General features: G+C 49.8%; 1 protein-coding gene across 2 annotated transcripts in view; it reads right to left on the bottom strand.

The window, feature by feature from the left end:
* Nucleotides 1-23,741, bottom strand: part of TG (thyroglobulin) — a 238,538-nt gene that overhangs the window by 3,260 nt on the left and 211,537 nt on the right. For both annotated transcript variants that reach the window (XM_057735105.1, XM_057735107.1), the window contains 2 exons: nt 17,931-18,112; nt 15,120-15,227 (listed from right to left, as the gene is read on the bottom strand). In XM_057735105.1, the coding sequence (XP_057591088.1) occupies nt 15,120-15,227; nt 17,931-18,112 (290 nt within the window). The remainder of the gene's footprint in view (nt 1-15,119; nt 15,228-17,930; nt 18,113-23,741) is intronic.

Genomic DNA, 23,741 nt, shown 5'->3' with positions numbered 1-23,741 from the left:
TTGCCTTCTGGCATCTGGGAGGTAATCCGTGTCACATATGATATGAGTGTCTTGTTCAGGGCCAGGGCTGGCCTCACTGGACCTTCTGTAAATGTGGCCTCACTCAGCAGTCTCAGCCTGGAGGCTGGTTGTGCCAAAAGACCAACCACGTGACTTAGGGTGGGGGACTTTGGGTCACATGGGAACAGTCAACCTGGAGACTGAGACCAACCACACCGGCAATCAATCATGCTTATGTAAAGAGGCCCCCATCTGAACAGCAAGTCTGGGGGCGTCTCCCTGCCCGGCCCCACTTTGTGTGCATCACCACACATCAATGTCCAGAGGGCGATCCCTCCTGACTCCACAGGGAGAGGACAGTGGAGCTTCGTGTTTGGAAGCCCCCGGCTTGGCGCTCTGCAGCTCTTCCTTTGTCTGATCTTAATCTGCATCCTTTCCCTGTGACAACCTCAACCATGAGGACAGCAGCTTTCCGTGAGGTCTGTGAGTCTGTCGAGTGAATCATCAAACCGGAGGGTGGTTTGGGGAACCCCCCCGAGATTTGCACTTGGCATCAGAAATGAGCATGGTCTTGTGTGGAGACTGTGTTCTCTGACCTTGTAATTGGCCCAATGTATCACAAGAGCCAATCTCTAATTTTACAGATGAGGAAAATGAAGTTCAGAGAGGTTTCCTGACTTAGGCAGAGACGCGCAGTAGCTGGAGCAGCAGAGTCGGGTGAGGAACATTGCTCGGGAGCATGCGAACCAAAGGCCTGGCGGGGCCCAGGGGCGCCGTCCCTGCGTCATGGCTCCTCTACTTTCAAGCCGGGTGACTTCTCAAAAATTACTGGCCGTCCCTGATTTCCCGCTTCGTCATCTACGGAATGGGTGTAAAACATCTAGTGCACAGCGTTGTTGTGAAGTTCAAAATAAAATAGCGTTCGCAGGAGGTACTTAAAAGCCTGGCCCATTTCTTTCTCATCCACCATTCTAAATATTCCCGGATGTAATCAACCATCTGTAAAGTATCAGCAGTGTCTCTGACCAGGGGACCAGTGATTCTCATCCGTGCTGGTGTGATGGGCAGATATACCCATTGGACAGGGGTCCTGGGAAATGGCTTAGACCAGGTAGTGCCCAGATAATGGCAATTCGTACAGAGGTTAAACTACTCTCAATCGAGATGCAAAGTTGTGTGAATAGACAGCGTGACCCTGGCTCAGAGTGACTCATCGTGATGACCCCAGAGACAGAAAAGGAGACCCTCAGGATTAGGGATGTGAAGGGGAACATTTCAAGCCCCTGCTGTCCCTCACCTGCTCAGGCTGGGAAGTGCAGTGACTCACCTGGCCCAGCCTGGGGAATTCCAAGGGGCTCAAGAGCTGGAACTCCTCCTTTGGCCTTAAGAATTATCAGCAGGGGTACACGTGACTAGCATCAGGGCACAGAAGAAATGTCATGCCACTGAGTCACTCAGCTGAGACCCCACTCTGTCACTTGTCACCCGTGTAACTCTGGGTGAGTCGTTTGACTTCTCTGAGGCTTAGTTTCTTCATCGTGAAATACAAACCAGAGCAGCCATTGCACGTGGACACTATTGAAACAGGTGTTTCACGAATGCCGGGGACTGCTGTGATCATGGGTATTGTGTGTGAATACTGGCGCCTCCACTGGAAGGCACTGTAGGAGGGACATGAGACGGTGTGAGCCGCGTGGGACGAACAGCACTCAGGATGGGGAGAATCACAGTCCCAACGGGTGATGTCTCCTTGCAACTGTTGTCAGGTACCCCGACCCCCTTATAGCAGCTGTAAACTTTATTTCATTCCTGAGCAGGGAGCAGGAAGTGGCAGTGGCATCAGAATTTATAGGTCCTGGGACCCGAAGAGCCAAGCCACTTGTCCAGTGCCAGAAGCATCTGTGGTCAAGCTCAGACAAGAGCCCAGAGTCTGCGGCTGCCAAGTTGGCCTGCTTGGTAGCCAGCCCTCCTCAGCGCCTGTTCACAGCTACCGTTTCCTGAGCACCTGAGATGTGCCAGGGACTGTGGCTGGTCTTTGACCGGCAACTTTCAGGACCAGCTAGGAAGTCAGTGTATCATCTGCATCGTTTCCAGGTGCTGAGCCAAGGCTCAGAAAGGCGAAGTGACACGAGACATCCAGGGAGGGAAGCTGTCTCCCGGAGCCCAAATCCTGTCTCTGTCCACTCTGCCTGTGGGGGAGGGGCACTGAGGACCACTGCAGGGTATTCATGCCCTAAATTCTCAGTGGTGTTTTGAGATTTGTAAAAGGGAAAGGAACACAAGACAAAAAATGCCAGAAAGACAGATGCTGTAACAACGGCAGTAAAAATCTCTCACCTATAGCTACACTTGGTAGTTCACAAATCACTTTCACCCTTCTTATCTCAAAGGCCCTATGAGTGGATGGTATTGGAGTGGTTTGTAGAGCTTTACACTGGAGGAAACTGAGGCTCCAAGAGGCCATTTTCCTGCCAAGGCTCTGAAACTCAGTGGCAATGCCAGGACCAGGTCCACGATTCCAAGGCCCACTGTCCTCCTGGCCACGTTGCGCGAGGTCCTCCACCAGCACCACCACTGGGCTGGTTGAGGTCTGCACATCTCAGCGGCTGCAGAGGAACCAGGGGAGCCTGGAGTCACAGGGGTCGGCCCCTCCCCTCCGCTGCCCCCCACCCCCCAGAACCTGCTCCTCCCTTACAGTGTGTGGAAGGGAAACGGCCTGTTTCTTGAAAGGCCCTGCAGAGAAAGTGACTCTATTCCTTTCCTACTGCTGCACGAAAAAATACCACAAACTAAGTGACTTAAAACAACATGGACGTACTATCTCACAGGCTCTGGAGTTCAAAGGTTCAGCGTGGGTCTCACTGGACCAAAACCAAGTGATCAGTGGCCTTTGCTCCTTTGGGAGTCCCTGCGGGAGAATCTGTTTGCTATTCATCAGGGGTTGTGACAGACTTCAGATCCTTGAGGGGAAGGACCCAGGCTCCCGTTCTCTCACTGCCTGTAATCTGAGGGCCATTCCCAGCTCCGAGAGGCCACGGTTCATGGTCCTCTTCCTCTACCCTCAAAGCATCAACAGTCAGTGGAGTCCTTGTCTCTTCCCATCTCTCTGACCCACTCCTCCGGCCCCTCTCCTGCTTTGAGGAACTCATGTCATTATATCGGGCCCACCTAGGTAATCCTGAATCACCTCTCATCTCAAGGTCCTTCATCTTAATCGCATCTGCCAGGACCCCTTGCTACATAAGGTGATGTATTCACGGGTTGGGTGGAATTCAAATGTGGACATTAGGAGGGGCCATGTTCTGCCTCCCACAGTGGCCTTTTCCACTGTTTCTTCCAAAGGAAGCCTCATTCCGAATGGTGTGATGAACAGAGTTCAAATCCTGGCTCAATCACTCAGTATCAGTGGAATCTTGGGGAAGATACATAACCTCTCTGAGCCTCAGTGTCCTCATCTGTAAAATGGTGACATAATCAAGCTTCCAAACATTAAATGTGGTTTAGCAACAAAATTTTTCGAATCTCTTGCTCTCCCTTTCTGGCTCCAATGCTCATTCCTATTTTCTTTTCCCTGTAAGAACCATCAGAAAGCTTAGGAATAAGGGTCTTTAACTTGGGGGGTTCCGTTATAGGGTTTCAGAGGATCATGAGGTCCCTGAAATTAGGGGTAACATGCTGACACTGTGTATGTGCGTCTTTCTTGGGAGAAGCTTTGTAGTTTTCATCACACTCTCAAGAAGATTGTGTGTGTGTGTGTCTGTGCGTGTGTGCTGGTAAATGCTCAACGGTTGGCTTTTGCCGATCTCCATGGTCTCCTGCCATAGACAATGCCAAACGACAGAAGTGACGTCATAGAACACGGAGTTGGGAGAAGATGTGCGCACCGGGTCCTGTCAGTATGTACACGCTGGCTCCCACCCGCCACCCAAGCATTACAGAGCGCAGCTTTGGGAAAAGGCCTGGCCTTCCAGCCTGTCTGATCTGTTTAATTTGAGAGCCTGTTGTGTATGAGGGCTTCTTTGTTTTTTCCTTAGCAGGGCTGATCTTTATCAGGATGCTGGAGTTATTTCGAGCGGTTGAAGGCAGACATCTGGAGGAGGGGCAGGCAGTGGGAGCCTCGGAAGAGGGCATTTGGGATCGGAGGACCAAGGCCTCAGTGAGTCTGGGCCTGAGAGACCCCAACCCTCTGGAGGAAGAAGAGGGATTCGGATTCGGCGTCAGCAGAGGGAGACACAGAAGGACACTCCAGGGACTGATGAGGTAAGAGGAGAAACTCGCTAGCCAAGTGGCTGCAGTGTTGAAGGTTGGAGGCAGACAGTTCATGCCTATTGATTTGGCTTTTTTGTTCTGTGCTGGGTTTGGTCATGGATGCGTCATATCCCCAGACTTATGGCAGGCATATGGGTATATGGTCACACGGCTTTTTTTAGCTTTTAGTTGACATTTGCTGTCTTTGATAATAATCTTCTCTTCAGGCTTCCCTAACCTGACAGTCACCCGTCCTATCTCAGACCAGGTCTGGATCTTCCCATCGTTCCATGTGGATGTGGGGTCTAGGGAAGCTTCCTGCCAAGGCTGGTTGAGCTCGGGTCAAACCTCTCTTCCACCAAGGACTCTTGGTTGTTCTACCTGTGAAATGGGTCTGATCATCTCCTTTCGGACTCTCATGTGGTATCACCAGATGCTCTCAGACTGATGGTGGATGGAAATCCCTCTAAAAATTACAAATTGCCATCCAAGCAAGAGCTACTGTTGCTGGCGTTGGTGACGGTACATTCAACCACAGTATGGGAAGAACGGAGCAGCCCAACAGCCCAGGGGATAACCGAGTGTGTGCTTGGGTTTCAGGATGTGAATACAGTTTCGTGAGGACAGTGGCAAAACACTGCATATTGGGGCAGGACTGTACTCGAGTCACATTTGCCAAATGCCTAGTGTGCACCGTGCTCTGAACAGGTGCTGGAAGTAAAGAGGGAATAAGCCTGCCATTCGTCACGGAGCTCACAGTCTAACAGGAAACGCAGAGAAGCCAGCATTAAAAAAATAAAATTCTGTGAGTTGCATGACACATAAATAGATAACAAATGCTAGAATTATTTACAAAGCTTCATAGAGAGAGAAAAGCCATACTACTTGTTTCAGGCAAGGGAATGGAGAGGAGTTTGTAGAGAGTCAGAAAGGAGGAATTAATGTTTGATTTGTGCCTTGAAAGGTGAGTGGGGGTTCGTAGTGAGTGCGTGAAGTGTGGACTGGCGTTGGGGCAGAAACTCGGGACGTGTGAATCATGGACTGGGTTCTGGGCTCTGTGTGGAGGCTGGGACGTGAGGGGTGGGGGCAGAATGGGGAGCTGCCGCGGCCGGTGACAGAGTCCCCAACGGCCCGGGCCTCGTGTATTGTGAGAAATGCATCATGTTGAAAAACGAAACTGGAGTTTTTCCTGGTCCAGGAAAATCAGAAGTTTGGGAACCACTCAAATGCATGCTCACTAAGGTCTTTAGGCTCTGGTCGTGTGAAAGGCGTGACAACTGAGGCCAGAGGAACCGAGGGCCACATCTCAAGGGATGGGGGACATGGGCGTTTCTATGCAAGCCAGTCACAAGCTGCATCTCTTTTGGAACCATTGCTGGAGTCGGGTGGGAAGAAAGATTAGAACTGAGAAGTCACGGGGGGCTACAATTAACTAGGAGAGACAGAGGTCGGTTCTTTTTATAGATTGTCCCCCAACTTTACCTTTCAGCCATCTGCGCATCTTAAATCTGCTGGTGTGGATTTGCAGGGAGGCTAAGCCTGCATTCCAGCAAGTCAAAAGCCAAAGCTACATTTCAGAGACGACTCATGTACCAGCTTCTGAACCTGAGCTCTGCTTCCAGTATAAGGGAGGCATCATGCATGGACATCGGGGCTCGTTAGGGAGCACGACTGAGGTGGTGTCCTCAGAGGAGTGCACTTGACACTTGGTCCTGCTGACACGATAACCTGAGCTGGGGAGCCGGGTGAGGAGAGGGACTGGGTAGGATCTTTTTTGACATGAACAGGCCACATGTTTGCCTTCCGGGGGTTGAAGAGGCTTGGCTGGGGAAAGGCCTATTGCTCCAGCCGATCTGATTGGGTTGATTTGAGAGCCTGCTGTTCCAGAGATTTCTACCCCTGTTGTTCAGTCTGCAGGAGGAAGTTTGCTGACCTCATCCCCATAAAATATACTCCTTTTCTTATCTTTAGCCAGCATCTCTAGATAACTTCCTTCAAAGGAAATTAGGGAACATGGAGGAATAAAAGCCCTTCTGCTTCCCAGGCTTTTTTTTTTTTTTTTTCAAGGGTTGTTAAATAACTTACAAATAGAAGCCTACCGCTGTGTTTATCTTTGGGCAAATCTAATATGCAAAAGTTCAGATTCCGCCTACGAATTAATCAAGAAGTAATTATACGCTTTGGCTTGCATTTTACAAAAGGATTCGCTATGCAATATTTGAAATAATACAATCCCATCCCCAGCCCCAGATGAAATACTTGTAGTGTTTCTATAACTCCCTAAAGCCCAGCAGAGCTGGGTGATATTTGGTTTGGCAATACAGGCGAAGCTTTCAACAGACTTGCTGGATTAACCTGGACATTTTATTCTCTACATAAGCTGTAACAACTGTTGCTCAGAAAAGGCTGAACTTTCCTGGCCTGACACATCTATTCTCACCAGGAAGTTATGTGTTTCCCAAGAGCCAACTGTGTTCATCACTAACCCGTTTGTGCCAGTTATAGTTCTCCTTGTAATTACAGAGTTTAATTAAATGCATTACATATCATGTGGATGCCCCACTTTCGAGAAACCAAAAGTGGACATCATAAAGCTTGCATTATGATTACGGTTTTGCACAAATTTCAAAGGGAGAACTCCAAACCGTATTTTCCTACTCAAACTTTTGACCCTGCATGAGAAGAATGACAAGCAAATGCATGTTTACATGCTTGGAGTTAAAATTAAATGTTTAAGGTATAGTCACTTTTCACAAGTTCCCATTTTAGTTGATGTTTCTGATTAACTAAATGATCATCATATTGGATAACAGGGTTTCTTTTCTACATTCAATTAAAAATCTGGTTTTTAGTGATTTGTGTTATGTGAAAGAAAAGACCAATGTGCATTCTATATAACCTGTCTTAAAAATCTCCAATGACTATCCATCATAAAGATAAAATACTATCTCTTTGCTTGACACAGCTTATAAACTCCTATGTTAACTGCAAGACCCTGTCTTTTCCCCCCATATCTCTAACTACTATCCTCCTCTTCGATAGACTCCAGCTCTCTGTCCTTTTTTATGCTCAAACACATCAATCCCTTTCTCCTTCCTAGTGCAGTTATCTGAACTTACTCTACTTACTTATTTGTGTATTGTCTGTTCTTTGCACCCTATCTCTAGACCCTCATCAGCCCCACCTCCTGACTACAGTGTTAGTCCCAAGAGGGTAGCCCTTTCCTGTTTTACCAGCTGCTCCATCTCTAGGATCTCCATCTCAGAGAATCTGGGGGCATAGAAGACAGTAATTATTTGTCAAATCAGTGTTGAAGAGGATGTATAGCACAAGCCCTTATACATCGTGAGTTTGGCTTCAGTCTCAGAAAATGATTTACTTCCATCTTTACTGGGAAATAATCTTAATTACACAGGATGTAGCCAGGCCAGTGGACCCAGTTCAAGAATTCAGCCACTTAATATTTGCTAATTCCAGCTCATTCACCAAGACAGTCAGCTAAAAAGATGATATTTTGAATCTGGAATGTTAAAGGCCCCTGGAATGCACAGAAACATCGAGAATGCAAATGCAGTGGTGTACAAATGTCTTGAGTCTGAAATTGATAGCATTGTTTTTCCAGGGTTGGGACAACTTGTAAAGGAAGAACATTACTGCCTCTTTAGTCATTTTGGTAATCTTTCTTGTCAGAACCTTATTTTTCCTAAAAGGGATATAACCCAAATATTGACTGTCTACAATACAGCAAGTATTTAATGTACATTGACTTGAATATTCACACTATGAAGTAGATGTAACCACACCTATTTTCTAGGTGAGGAAATTAAGGTGAAGGAGCTTGCTTAAATGCAGACAACTAACAAATGGAAGAGTTGGGATTAACACCCTCGGTTTAACCTCCAAGGATGTGTTCTCTCACTACACTGAGCTGCTTCTCCCAAAACTAAGAAAAAAAAAAATCCAAAACAGTCCAACATCCTATATGGAGCCTAGGTAGGTGTTTAATCCCCAAACCACGACCCCACCATCCATTCAAAGTCAAGTCTCATCTCTCTAAAATGCCTCTGCACCATTGAGACATAAGAATGACATCTCAGGACTCTGGGGATGAAGGACTTTGAAATAAGGACCTGAACACAGCACACAATTCAAGCATAATGGCTCACGCACAGCTCTGCAATGGATTTCCATGGAAACAATGAACTGGTACCACCCCCAGGAATCTTAACATGATGGGCCCCCATCCCCCCTCTGAAATGGCCACAGCAACTCTTTCAGTGGCCAGTACCCAGAAACCACTTCATCTACGGTTGCTTTCTTCCTAGGACTTGTTCATTCCAACGTGGGTTCTCCCAGCAGAGTACATTCAGCAATATTAATGGTACCTACTGAGTGCCAACTTCATGCCAGGCAGCTAGCTAGGCCGTTTGCATGCTTTGTCTTATTTGATCCTGACACAGTCCTGTAAGTGTAAGTACTGTTATTAGCTCCATCTACCGATGAGGAAACCGAAGCTCAGAGAGGTTGTCACCTGCCAGAGGCACACAGTAAGAGGTAGAGCCAGGCTGAGCCCCCTAAGGACAGGCAACATCAGAGAACACATCAGTGCTCCCTTCTACACTGGTTGGAGCCTGGCTCCTGCAGGAGGGTTGAGGGGGGGATCCCCCAAACCTGGGCTGGCCACAGGGTCTGGGAGTCCTTTGCTCGTGAGTGGCAGAGAATACAATGGGGGTCCCTCCTGGGAAGACACTCGGGCACGTGTGTCCTTTGGGAGGAGCTGGTTAGAGAGAAAGACATCAACTGTAGTCAACAAGATGGCAATGCTAGGCCTGGAGGGAAGGGAAGAGTCCCAGCAGATCGTGGGAAGTGGTGTCTAGAGACAGCTGCGCAAGAGAGAGAACACCCATGGCCTGAGACCCAGGAGTGGACAGCAGGCCAGGGCCCTGCCTGGTGTGACCATGGGAGGGGGCCCATCAGCCTTCCAGGTCAGCTTTGCACCAGAAGCACCAGATGCTCTACTTTGTGGTGCACTATGGTCTGCCCGAAGGTCCGTGGGACCAGGGACAGCATCTGGTGGTGGGGTCTTGTGTTGATTCAGGCGTAAGGCCTGAGAAAGGGGTCGCCACGTCTCTCCAGGTGCTGTAAGTGATCACTCCCGTTTTCAGGGATGGCAGCTGTGCTTATCAACAGAGGACCGTTTTGCCTCCCAAGGGACAGTGGCCATGTCTGGAGACATTTTCAGTTGTCACCACTGGGAAGGTGCTTCGAGCATTGAGTGGGCGGGGGCCAGGGATGCTGCTGAACAGCACGGGATGCACAGGTCAGCCTCCACGGCCAAGAGTTATCGGGATGAGATGTCAGCCGTGTCCAAGGTGAGAAACCCTGGATTAGAGTCATCACTGAAATTCCCTGTCTCTGAAACAGCGGGCTATCGATGAGAGCCATGGAGGAAACTGGCTCCAATCTCCACAGTGAGCAGAACTGTACAAAAGAAAGCTGCTAAGTTTTGTCCTTGTGTCAATAGTCTTGGTGAGCAGAGCTGCCAGGTACTGAGTGTACAGACACACCCCCCCCCCCCCCCACACACACACCCTAGATGCAGGCACTGCAGCCCTGAACCCTTCCAGCAGCCCTATGGGACATGCACTATTATGCTCCCCTTGCATGGTGAAGATGCATGGAGGCTCAGAGAGGTTAAGCAACTTGTCCAAAGTCACACAGCTAGCAAGTAGACTTAGCCATGGCAGGCACTCAGAGGCTTTGAGTTGAAGTGGATGCAAATGAAAGAAAACTAGAGAGAGGGCAAGAGACAAGGTGTGAGTCCAGACTGCCACTTACTGACTCTGTGACTGGGACACAATTCCAGACTTCTCTGGGTGTTTGTTTCTTTATCTGTAAAATGAGTTGGATGAAATCATTTTACATATTCTATGAGTCTTTGAATCTGGATCCTAAAATTGCACCATTTTCTCACACTGTAGATATTCATTTTTTTGTCTCTCCCCCATCCATTACACTTATTCTTTCCTCACAGAAGCTAGCCCTCAATTTCAGAGATGCAAATCTCATCTACAATCCAGGTGAGCAGTTAGAGAACCACGCAATACTGTGATCAATTAACAAGAGGCTGGGGATATGTGTATAAAAACAGATGATTGAACTTGGTGTACCCCCCCCAAAAAAAAAAAAAACTGAAGTTTTATACTATTAAAATCTTCTTACAAATAAAAACAAAATTAACAAGAGGCTGTAAGAAAGTGGTGATTTATTGTGTTTTGTTCACTACCTATGCCAGGAAAGCTAATATATGCTCACAGAAATGGAGGTACCAGACAGATGGCTGAAACCATAAGGCACGCACGTATATTTTAAGTCTGTAGATTTGAGCCAGAAATAAACGAGTGTGACAGCTCCAAGGCAGAGTGAGAGAGATGTCTTTTCAGGCAGAAAAGATAAACTTGCCAATAATTAAATGGGTTAGTTTCTGTGATTCATTCATTGATTCAAGTATCTATTGTATAGATGGCACCTGGTCGTGGTGGGGAGAGGTGATATATGCCCACAAAGTTGTCAATAACTCCTTCTGATGGACAAGAATAACCAGACACTCTTACCACTTCCTGTTTGCCAGGTCCCATTCTATACACAAATTATCACAGTAACCCTCTGAAGTACGTACTATTATTATTATTCCCATTTTCAGGTGAAGAAACTGTCACCAAGGAGGTTAAGTGACTTACTTTAGGTCCCCGAGCTAATAAGAGTCAAGACGGGTTCCTAACAAGGCAGTTGGCCCAGAGTCCCTGCTCTAACCAGGACACTTTCTGCCTTTGTACAGTTGGCAACATTTCTGCCTGTAAAATGTTTCAGTGGCTCTGAGTATCTCTTTCCTCCAAAACTGATAGACTGTCAGAGTCAGAGGTGCCTTAAAGGTGACTAAGCCCAGACATTTTTCACATCTCTGTAAACTGCATGACCTTAAAATTTTACTTGAAGCTCAGTTATGAGATGGAGAGAAAGGGGCTGGGAGGCTCAGATTCTCCATCTTGCTCTCCTCCTCCCAAGGGCCCTGGGTCTAGGGCTCCACAGAGCCCAGTGAAAAATTAGTACTCTTAACTTTTCCTTCCTCCTTATTCCCATCTTACAGATGGCAAAACCGAGGCCTAAGGAGCCTAATAAACTGAGTGGAAAGGACCCATTCCCACCTGTCAACTGAGGTGGTTGGACAGCTTCTGTCCTTTAGCATGATTTCCTGAGCACCTACTGCACCTCCTCTGTGCCAGGAGGGTCTCTGGGCCCTGAGGTGCTGCGACTATGAAGACCTGGGGGGCAATTTATGTGGTTCTGATGTGCGAGTGTGGCTTCCTTTCAAGGAAGTTTCTGTGGATCAGCGCTGTGGGGCCCTGTCTGCAGGTCCCCAGAGGGGCGTGAGGATGCTCTTCAGCAACAAAGGAAACCAAACTGACCACAAGAGAATGGGGATGCGGTTCAGATTCTGTTCAAGGATCGCTCCTACGAGGACCACCCCAATCCCAGGTCCGGAACAGCCTGCTTGGAACCCTTGCCCCTTGGGAGCTTCTCTGGCAGGGCTGTCATGTTAGAGAGAGGGGTGGTGCTTTGGATTGAATTCTGTCCTCTTTAAAAGACAGGTCAGAGCCCTGACCCCTAGGATCTCAGAATATGACCGTCTTTGGGAATAGGGTCTTTGCAGAGATAACAATGAGGTCATTAGGGTAGGACTTCAATCCAGTATAATATTATTATAAAAAGGAGAAATCTGCACGCAGACGCACAGTGGGAGGATGTTCATCTCTAAGCCAAGGAATGCCTGAGGCCACCAGAAGCTGCGAGACGGGCCGGAACAGATGGTCCCCTACAGCCTCCAGAGGGAGCGTGGCCCTGCTGACACCCTGATTTCAGACTCCCGGCCTCCATAACTGTGAGATGATACACTTCTGTTGCTCTAACCCCCCAGGGTGTGGTGCTTTGTTACAGCAGCCCTAGGAAATGAAAACAGGTGGGGTCCCAGAATTACTGATGCTGGCTGGGATCATATGGGTCCTTTTGTTGTGCTTTGTTTTGGTTGTTTTTGCCCACATATAACAGGTGCTGTTCTTATTTTTTTGCCACTTGTAAATTTTGGAGTCCAAAGGCATATGCACATGTTGAAGGCTTTTGATGAACTCACTGCAGGAGTACCACAGCTTCTGCTATAATCTCTGCCTTAAAAGAGAGGAAGGCGGAGAACCAGACTGAAGAACTCATGCATGGGCGTGAATTCCTGAGAGCCCTGGCATTTGAGAGGTGCTGCCAGGGGCATTCCATGAACGGCCTCCCATGCCTGGCCTCCCTGGACGTGGTCTGGCCTCCCTGGATGTGGTCTAGCCTCCCTGGAGGTGATGGCCACAGGATTACGTGGCCTCCTTTCATCTCTGTCCAAACCCTGAGCTCGTCTCACTATTCCTTCTCTCTCGAATGCCTTCTCACCAGAACCCTAGCCTGGCATTTACTTCCCTTCCCACAACCTAGAGGCAGTTGCTTGAATCCAGGAAGTGGATCAGGTTAAAATTATAAATACTACTAAGCGGAGAGACGGCATGTTTTAGTGGAAAAAGAACTCTGGGGCTCAGAGAAGCTATGAGTAGGTCACTGCTCTATAATCGACTGCTGCTTGTCCTTGGGAAAATCACGCGGAACTCCTTGAAACTCAGACTCTTTATCTGTAAAATAGAGGTGGTCATTTCAACACCACCGACCTCACAAAGATGGCTGTTTTGTGAAGTGTTATAAACTGAATAACCTGTCAGGGAAAACCAGGTAAATAATGAGTGCTGGTTTAGGAAAATTAGAATGTCTGGGGGACTCTGTTTGTTTCTTGTGGTTGCTCTAACAATTTATCACAAACTTTGGTGACTTACAGCAAAAGAAATTTATTGTCTCACAGTTCTAGGGACCAGGAGTCCAAAATCGGTTTCACTGAGCCAAAATCCAGCTGTGGGCAGGGCCAGGCCCCCTCTGGAGGCTCCAGGGAAGAAGCTGTTCCTCACTCCTCCAGCGCTGGTGGGTGCTAGCATGTCTTGGCTTGTGGGTGCATCACTCCAATCTCTGCATCAGTAGTCACGTTGCCTCCTCCACTTCTAAGTGTAGCAAATCTCCCTCTGGTTCTCTCTTACAAGGACATTTGTGAATGCATTTAGGGCCCATTGGGATAATTTGGGATAGTTTCCCCACGTCAAGATCCTTAACTTCATCATGTCTGCAAGCCCCTTTTTCCTTATAAAGTCACAATCACAGGTTCCAGGGGTTAGGATCTGGTGTCTTCAGGTGGCCAGTATTCAGCCTACTATAGGGATGATGCCAATTATCATGAGAAAATGTGTATGTTTGTAAGACCTCCCTTGATACTGTTGCAAAATAACATGGGTTAAAGTAGGATAATTTATAATCTAGATATTATTCATACCAACTCCGTGAGAGGAAACTATTAGCCTCATTTTGTAGGTGAGGAAACTGAGCATCAGAGAGGCCAAGGAGCCTGCCCAAGGCTGCACAGCTGGCCAGTAGTGGAGCTCAACCTTCAGCTCTAAAGTTGACTTTCTTGGGACTTCTCTGGCAGTCCAGTGGTTAACACTCTGAGCTTCCACTGTAGGGGGCACAGGTCCCATTCCGGGTCAGGGAACTAAGACCCTGCACAGCCTGTGGGGCAGCTAAAATAAATAAATAAATAAAGTGGACTTTCTTCCACCCCACCTGCCTGCAGCCCAAATAGACCATGGATGTGGGCGACGGATGGCCCTGCTCCACCTCTCTCGTATGAAATGAAGCAACCACACTCCAGCATCTTGGGACACCTGACCCCCTGACATTCTGTTATCTGTGGTTCCTAGGTCTTCCCAAAGGAGCTCCAGTGGGAAGTGGTTAATCTGATGCAATTTGTGGCAATCACATCAGATTATGAAGGACACTCCTGGCCCAGCCCGGGGGGAACCTGGGGCCTTCCCGCACATGTGAATGGCTCAGGACTCATAAGGTCATGACGAAGAAGAACATGTGGCCTCACAGTCTTCCCTCCAGTGCCCTGGACATCATGTGCCCCAGAGACGCACGTCGCTTTGCCCTCCCACTGGCTGAGACCTAATATGTCCCCTGACACCACTCCTCTCTTCCTTTGTTTAGCTGATGCAGCTATGAAGACTGAACATTTGTTCGTTTCTTCTTTACTTTTTAATCTTTTCTTTGACTTCTGGGAAACTCAGGGTCACATTCTAGGCCCATTGGTCGCTCCTTCCTTTATCATGGGTTTCTCTTACTGGTACCTCTTATTTTTCTTTTCCATTTTGACAATTTAACTGCACTTGAGAATTTTATTATAAGATACATTGGGCGTATTCTGGAAGCTAGAAGGGTATACAAATGAGGGGTATATAAAACTCCTTTTGTTGCAAAAAAAAAAAAAAAACCCACTCTTTTATACTGTGGAAAGTCATTTTCTTAAGTAAAGCTAAGTGTTCGATTTTTAGAGACACAAACAGGTAGGATTAATAAAGATGGCTCCTCCCCCAATCCAGGTCAATTAATGAACAGCTAATGTTGCAATTCCAAGCTGCTTTCTATATCTTTTATTTCATGTGCTCACCCTACAATGCTGTGAGAGAAAGTGGCAGTTACTATTCTGCCATTTTTCAGATGATAAAACTGAGATTCAGAAAAGTTAAGCGATGAACTCAGAAAAGTTCCAGGTCATGGAACTAGGACTTGCACGCCGGTCCCGCCCTCTTCTCTCTGCTACCCTGTGGATCACACAGGTGGCAGGAACACTGCCAGATTCCCCTCGTGCGCCAACGCCTATTGTGGCCACGCGGCCACCTTACCTGCTGCGGCCGTAGCTTTTGGGAGCGTGGTACATGAAGACGTTTCCTCGGGCCCTCCTTGCCCAGTAGCTGGCCATGTCGATCACGGGGCAGATGATAAAGTAGTCCCTGGTGAGAGGAGGACAGAGGAGGGGGTCTAGCTACGCACAGCTCTATGAACAACTGTGCCGGGTAAAGGCTTCTCCCAAGGGTCCCTGGGCCACCAGCCCCTCTGCACAGGCCTGCAGAGGACACACCCCTCTCCTCGCATCCCCCAGCTTTCCTCTTGCCCCAGCTGGTCCGCCTGCGGGCACACACTCCAGCCTGCTTCGTGGATAGCTGCAATCACACCCTGTGTCCGTACGACGCATCACAGGGTCAAGAGACCCATGGGACAAACATCTTCTCAGGACATCAGTTTATCAAAGACTTGAGAGCAAAACATTTTATAGTCAAATAAATACAATATACTATGGAACTGAACATAAAATAATTGTACATTTTAAAAGAAGATGGAGACCTCAGGGATGTTTCAGGTGGATGACAGGTTTAGACCAGTGGCTCTCAACTGGGACCCCTCGCCACCCTCCAGGGAATGTTTGGCAATATCTGGGGGACACTTTTGGTTGTCACAGCTGGGGGTGGAAGGTTTATTACTCGCATCTAGTGGGAAGGGGCCAGGGATGCTGTGAAACATCCTACAATGTGCAGGACAGACCCCAGAGCAAAAAATTATCCACCCCAAATGTCAACAGGGAGGAGGCTGAGAGCTCTGCTTTAGATTCCCAAAGCTCCACATCTGCTCCCCCTTTGGGGGTGGTGTGAGTAAATCTCAGAAGTACCCGCTTCAGCAGCGGGGCCCTGTGTGTGGTCGAGCACAGGCTGTGTGCCCAGGAGGCAGGCAGGCATGGCTAGAATCAGGCTGACCTTGGTCCGCCTTGGGTCCACTGGGCTCTGAATCCCACTCAGCATCCCTGCGTCTCCTTGACGCTCTGTATCCTCAGCTGAGAGCTGGGGCCCACGAGGCCGACCCTGCAGAGATGCTGATAACACCCATGAAAGTCCATCACTGAGGAGGGCTGCTCACCCCTGCTCTGGAGACTGAGACCAGCATCTCCAGGGTTTACAGGAAAGGCTCTGAGAGAGAGTGGGGCTGGCAGGGAGGGTCTGGAAGGGCAGATGAAAGCAGCCCTCTTCCCCTCATGGGCCCCTGAGGAGCGGTGGGCAGGACAGGGTGGGAGTAGACCTACATAGAGTTCTACCCTGGTGGTGCTGTGGACAGGCATTGCTGAGGAGACTGGAGGCAGGGAGGCCTGTGGAGGCTGCTGCCTCAGTGTGGCCAGGACGGAAGGAGGGCCTGGCCTAAGGGAGCACCAGGCTCCGCCTCCTCAGTGAAGCCTTCCTTGGTTACCTGCCCTCCCTCAGACCTCTGCGCTTACCCCCGTTTACAGATTGTCCTCAAAGACAGTTACAGGCAAAGCTGGGACAAGAATGAACATAGGTTTCTGAACTCTAGCCCTGAGCTCTTTCTACAACATGGACGTGAGCCAGTTCCAACTCGGCTGTGAGCCTCTCAGGGCCCAGGACTTGCACATCTGTGAACTCTTAGGGTCCAGTCTGGGGCTGGGCCTCCAGAAATAGTTGTTGGCTATTTGGTTCAAAGCTGAGCTCTCTGCTAGAGGGAAAATTAGAGCCTTCCTGGTCCCCAAGATCCCAGGGGGTGGTACAAAGTTTTATTCTGAGCTAGTGACCCTCTGATTGGAAACCACAGACTCTTGGGTGGAGAGACCAAGCAGGGCAGTGGGTCTCAGCACCCTCCAGTCCATCTCCTCCCAACACAGTCAAGTTCAGCAGAGGTTTCTGAGCCTTGACACTGGCTCTGACCCCAGGGACAAAGAACGAGGGCCTGAGTGGACGTCGCTGAGAACAGGAAAAATGTTGCAGGATGCGGAAACCTCCCGACCACGTTCTCCCCTTTTGGAGGGGGCCCTGCCAGGGAAACAGGACATGTCAAGTGGCCTGTGAGGGGCTCAAAGGTGACACAAGAGCAGGAGTCCCCACTGTGGTCTCATCCCAGGGGGCTCAGCAGGCAGAAAGAACTGGGACCCTGGCTATTTCTTGACTGTGATGAGAGAGAGGGATGGTCTGGGGACGGCAGAGCCTGCGATGGGTGGGGGGCACCCATTAACTGCTCTTGGGGTGGGGGACCTGGGCAGACTTCCCCAGGGAAGGAAGCCTGAAGCAATGAACTTGAGCAATAAGACACATAAAGAGTGAGCGCAGACACAGCACGCCTGGGAAGGGGAGGCACGGCCTCAGGGGCCCTGGGGCTCCTGTTCTGGGTGTGACATCAGGCACAAATCTTCCCTTGTCTAGGCCTCTGTTTCCTTTGCAAGGTGAACTCTGGCCACACAGCAGAGTCACCTGGGGGAGCCTTGAAAAATACTGATGCTTCTGAGGCCTGGCTCTAGTTGCCCTTGGAGTGCTCCTCAAGGGCGGTGGGGGTCCAGGCCGCTGGGCTGGAGGACGTGGGGTCCTCTCTGCTGGACTGCCCCTCCCCCCCACCCCGACCCTGCAGGCTCTCCATCAACACCCAGCTGAGCGTAGCTTCTTGGGGCAGGTCCTATACAGCAGGCGCCCTCTGATGGTGCGAGCACCACGGAGGAGAGGGGTGGGTCACCCCTCGTGTCTCCCAATGGTGGGCAGGCAGCCCGCGCTGTAGACTGAATGAAGAACACAGATGAAGCGCCAGCACCCAGACCCGGTTCTCCCGGGTGATCCGAGCATCCCCAGGGCCGCGCAGAGGCAGGACCTCTCGCCCAGGCCACTCACCGCGTGGCCGCCTCCAGGGCGCGGGAGAAGGAGGCGTAGTCGTCAGTGTCGTGCTCCAGGGAGTAGTACCACGTTGCAGCAGCCTGCACGCTGGCGTCCGCTGCCTCGCCGCCCAGGGAATTTTGCAGCGCCTGGTAAAAGGCTGTCTTGCTACTGGTCCTGCCCTGACTTTCCTCAAATTGCTTTAAAAAAAAAAAAAAGAGTTATGTAAATTCCTCAGTCGGGTTCTGAAAGGCCAGAGTAGCATCGCTCAAACCCTTGGTCTAGAATTTTCTCTCCGGGAGGCAGTGGAAGATGGCATGAACTGCTTGGCCCTGGACCCAGACTGTCTGGGTGTGAATCCCAGCCCTGCCTCCTTCCAGCTGTGTGACCTTAAACAAGCCACTGGACCCCTCTGTGCCTTCCTCTCCCCGCCTGAAAATAGACACAGTGGACCACCCCCCGCAGGCCTGGTGGCGGTGAGGATTAAAAGGGTTCATCCATGTGAAGCACTGAAAATGGTGCCTGGCGCTTAGTAAGTGCTCACTGAACGCAAGCCTTTGTTGCAGGCTGACCACAGGTCTCACGCGTGCTCCCACACTTGACTCTCTCAGCCAGCTTGTCACCTGGATTTGTTAGGAGAGCTAACTCCAGGTACATTCACTGACTCAAGCATTCAACGTAGGGATGCTGTCTGTACCCGCTTCTACTGATAAACACTTTCTTGGTCCAGGGCCAGCTGCTTGCCAGGCCTGGGAAACAGCTGTGAACGTGCTGATGAAGCTCCCTGCTCTCGTGGGCCTCACGTTCTAGTGGGCGGAGATGGAAAAATAAGCAAAGAGCTGTGCAGTTCATCCAGGACAGGTGCTATGAAGAGAAATGGAGCAGGGTGAAGGGATAGGGCAGGGCTATTTCACAGAGGATGGGCAGCGAGAGCAGGGAGCTCTCTGGGGATGCGTGTCCAGATGGCAATAACTCTCTCACTCCCTCCTCCCTCCCTCCCTTTCTTCTTTTTCTTCCTTCCTCACTCTCTTTTTTCTCTCTTCTTTTTAAATTTTATTTTTAATTGAGGTAACATTGGTTTATAACATTAAGTTTGATGTGTACAACATTCTATTTCTGGGTACCCTGCAGCGTGCCCAGCACCAAAGGTTTAGTTTCCACCCATCACATACACCTGAGCCAGTAAATGAAACTGAAGTGAATCCCTTTTACCCATTTTGCCCTCTCCCCACCCTCCCCCTCTGGTCACCACTACTCTGTCCTCTGTATCTACTTGTTTATTTTTGCTGGGTTTGGTTTGTTCATTTGTTTGTTTCCCACATAAGTGAAATCATGTGGTATTTTTCTTCTTCCTCTTTCTTCCTTCCTTCCTTTCTTATCCTGTCTGCCTGGGAGAGTCTGGGGAGGACCACGTCCTCCCCCTTGGATTCAGTTTCCTCATTTCTGAAGACAAGGGGCGGAGGGACTGTCAGAGATGCAGCTCCCATGTGTGAGGTCCAGGCCGCTCAGCCTTTGCATGGTCCTAGGATGTGTGCTTACATATTTCTAGGCTCTTATGTCAACATTGACATGTGCTTATTAGGACATCCTGACATGTTTGAATTGTTTTTCTAAACATTCCCAAGCACCCAGGACCTGTGATTGGAATTCAAGGCGTGGGTATGATAAGTAAGTGACCCCCTCTGTCTGAGACACTCTTCCAGCCTATCCTGGGGTCCTGGGGTAGGCTGCCTTCAGCGTGGCTCACCAAGAGGCTGGACCAGTGGGTGGAATCACTGATCAGAGGCACGTCTGCTGGTGGCCACACACCAGCTTCAGGAGAGATGAGGGAAGGAGACAGGTAGGAGGGTGCAAAGAGGGCTTCATTTGATTTCCATCTATAATGGGTTATTTCTTGGAAAAAGATCTGAAGCGAACATGGCAAAATATTAATATCTGTTAAATCTGAATAGCAATGTGTTTATTTTATCAGTGTTTGTTATATCAAATATTTCTGACCATGATCTATAATAAAAAAGATATTTTATACATGTGGAATTCACACACTCACACTCTCACACTTATAGTAGGCCTACAGTAGTGTTCATGGATAACACTCTCACTCACTGCTGTTAACACATGTGACATACCCGATAGTTTCCATTCTATTTTAGTCTAGTCTAATCTGGCCTGTTCAAAAATGCCTGCCTGAAATCTATTTGACTTCACAACCTACTAATAGTTTAGGGGGAAACCTTCGTTATGTTAGTCTCTGTCCTTTACCGAGTTTTTGGAGTACTTTAGCACAAAAATTATATTAGTCCCCATTCATATAACTCCAATTATTGCCAAATATTTAGCATGTGTATTTCACTGAAGTAGCAAAATCACCATATGAGTTGGGCAGTTGCATAAAGTCACTGCCAAATTCCGATGAAACCTGCACATAAGAGGCTTAGCACAGCTTTGGGCACATGGTCAATAGTTGTGAGTAATTATTATTCCTGTCCCAGGTGGGGGCAGGGGCCCCTGGGTGCCTTCGAGATGCTGTGCTGAATCCCCAGATGCTGTATTGTCAACTGATAGCCTAGAGTTCCAGAACTCCCAAGCAGCAGAGGGGCACGCAGGGCTCAGTGTGGCGCCAGGCACCTAGTGCATGCTCAGGAAATAGGTTGCACAAATGGATGGAGGGGACACTGACCTTCGTGGGGATAACACAGGTGAGGCCGCAACTTCAAAGTCAAACCTCCTATGTTCAAACCCCAGGACGGGAAAGATCTGGGCTTCGATGCCAGCTTTGCTACGTATTAGCTACACGACCTTGGGCAAGTTACTGAATCCATCTCTGCCTTTGTTTTCTCCTCTGCACAATGGGCACAATAATATTACCCTCTTCATAAAACTGTTCTGAGGTTAAATGAGATGACACCTGCACACTGTTAGCATGATGTCTGCTGCTAGATGTCTGCAGACTCAACCTTGTTGCCAGCTCAGTGGGCCCAGGGGAGCCCAGGCTTTAGAGCCAGGCCTGATCCATGATGCTCCCACTGGCTGTGGGTCCAAACCCTTGGATCTCCTCTTTCGTATCCCGGCTAGAAAATGATTGACCTCACCCAAAGGATAAAGCCTCCTTCATGGATGCTGTGGAAACTCTTTCCATGAGGAGGCAGCTTTTAGGAGCAGCAGGGCACCAAGCCCTGGGCCTTGCTAGAAGTGCCTCGAACAATCTGAACAATTCCACAGCTAGAATGCTAGAGGGGTGGGCCCAATTCCTGCTTCCAAGAGACTGTGGTTCATTTCACCTTCTAAGGGGATCTGAGCCGCTGAGATGAGCCAGGGCGTGGATGTGTCTGCAGTCACTATTCTGCAGAAACGGCTGGAGTGTGGACCTGAGCCCCCGGGGGCACGTGAGGATTCGAAGAGGCCTGATTTCAGCAAGACCCAGGTCTCTTCCTTCCTGGCGAGGACAGAAGCACAGATGCTATTGCTGGTTTAATTAGAGAGGCAGCGGGAGGGAGCGCGGCCACTACGTGACTTCCCAGCCAGGGTCGAGGCCACAAGCTATAATTATGGGCGGGACCCGCCTCAGAGGTGGGCTTGCTGGGCCTGGGCTCATGAGGGGCCATCAGGAATTGGCACGTCCATGGTACGTGGTTTTAAAGGACTGCCCTTAATACATCCCACAGAAAATTAGAGCCCTGGGAAACATTGAGAGACTGCGGAAGGGTCCACAGTCACCTTGAATGTCTGTGGCCTGGAGGACTGAGCACAGGGTTCAGACCTGGCTCTGTGCGCGGCCTCAGAAGATTCATTGCTGGTCGATAAGTTGGTTCAGTGAACACCCCTCTCTGTGCCTGGGGCTGATGTTTGAATGAAAATGAATTATTGTCAGATGGGTGACAGTAACTATTACTTCTCTCTTCCCCCGGTTAATAACTTACTAAAAATAAGTGCCCTTATGTTCGCCCCAAGTTGGAGAGACACGATGACAACCACGTGGCTGCTGGGTCTTTATCTTCAAGTCGATATTCAGTCAACACATTTCTCTAATAACGCCGCACGTGCCAGGAGCAGCGCCGGGCATTCAGGGTACATTGGGCAGTGGAGCCGAGACTGCCGGGAGGTGGGTGTTGGGTGCGGGCTGGCAGGGCCCCAGGAGGGAGCCCAGGAGCCATTGCTTCTTACTGCCTCTCTCCTGCCACGTGGACCCCATGAGGCTGCTAAAAACCCCAAGGTGATCCTCAGAGCTCTCCACACTCCCGCACCATCCCCTGTTCTCAAGGACACGCCCATCCAGAGGCTCTTCCTGAATCCCCTCCCTCTTCTTGGACCAAGGGACCCTCCCTTCTCCGCTCTGAGGCTGATGCCTCGCTGTCCAGAGCTCTGGGGGCCCTCCCCTCTGCTTCTTCCGTGACGTCACTGGGCAAATCGTCCCTTCTCTTAGAAACTTTGATGTGGGGCAATCCATGACGCCCACCCCCACCCAGAACGAAACTCCCCAATGTGTCTTTCTGTCCATCTTGGTATTGCCCGCCCAGGGAACTCACCCCTCACCCCACAGCTACTGGCGTCTCCCCTCCAGCACCTCCACGCTCGCCAAAGTCGCAGACAGTCAGCGCTGACTTCGGCAGGCACGGCATGGCGTCCCAGCTGGGGGCTCCTTCTCGCCTGGACTCCATGACCCTCCCCAAATCCTTTTCCATAAAATTCTCCATCTCGGACTCGTTTCTGAACCTCCCCCGCAACCCTGCTGTCTTGCTCACTTTTAATTGCTGAGGCCCCCAGCTGCCACTCCTGCGCCTTCTCATCCCCTCCTGTCCACGCATGCTCATGAGGTGGTACCATTTCCTCCCTTTGTTTCAACGAGGAACTCTAAGTTGACGATTCCTAAATCTCTCTCCAGCCTATGTGTGCTTCCTCACCTCCAGAACCTTCTTCCCCTCCTATTTTCCTAACCTCAGAGACGAAGACCAGTACCCAGTGACGTGATTAGAAAAGAGATGTCTCCCGACTCTTCTCACTTTCCCATCTTCCCCGAGCTCTGTGGTACCCGAATGCTGTTGATTCTCCCCCTGAGGACGTCTTAACCCCTTCTGTTCACTCCTACTGCCCCATCTGGGCTCTTTCCCTCCTCACCTCCTTCCCATCCTGGGGCAGAAACACGGACACTTCTGTGGGGAGTGAGGACTGGAGGAGGAGTGCTTTGTACACAGAAGATATTTAATTCACTTTCATACATTGATTGCTCTTGATGTGATGCAAAATGATTATGATGTAAGTTTGAGAAGAAGGAGACCCAGCGCAGCATCTCCAAAGGCCATCAGGTGAACCCCAAAAGGATGCATGAATGAAGACATGTGCCCGGAATTCTCCAGAACTCTGAGGTAGCTGGAGACACAAACGCTCCGTCATTTAATGGGCATAATTGAAGACCCATTGCTGGCCAGCAGCTGTGGACTTGAAATGAACATGACACAGATCTTGCCATGGAACAGCCTGGTAGCGTCGGGAGGTAACTCGTCAGTGAATGAAGGGGTTGTGAAACCTGGCCAAGGGTTGGTGGCCAGCGGAGACGGAGGTGCAGTGGAGAGAGGGCGAGTTTGGGAAGCACATGGCCACTTCCTCACTCTCCCCTCAGCCTACTCTGATCATCCAAGCTTCCCCTCACTCCACTTGAAATGGGCCTCATCAAGGGCGCCCAGGACCTACATCCTGTCATGTCCAAGGGTCAGATCTCTGCCCTCATCTCACACCACTTCCAATGACGTTGTACACTTGACCTCACCTTCCTGTCAGAAAAACTTTCTTTTTTTGGCTTTCTGTGACATCAGATTTTCCTGGTTTTCTTCC

The sequence above is a fragment of the Hippopotamus amphibius genome, chromosome 5, assembly GCF_030028045.1.
Source record: "Hippopotamus amphibius kiboko isolate mHipAmp2 chromosome 5, mHipAmp2.hap2, whole genome shotgun sequence".
NCBI classification, from domain to species: domain Eukaryota; kingdom Metazoa; phylum Chordata; class Mammalia; order Artiodactyla; family Hippopotamidae; genus Hippopotamus; species Hippopotamus amphibius.
The sequence above is the reverse complement of the archived record's forward strand: the minus strand, read 5'-3'. Positions and strand labels throughout refer to the sequence as shown.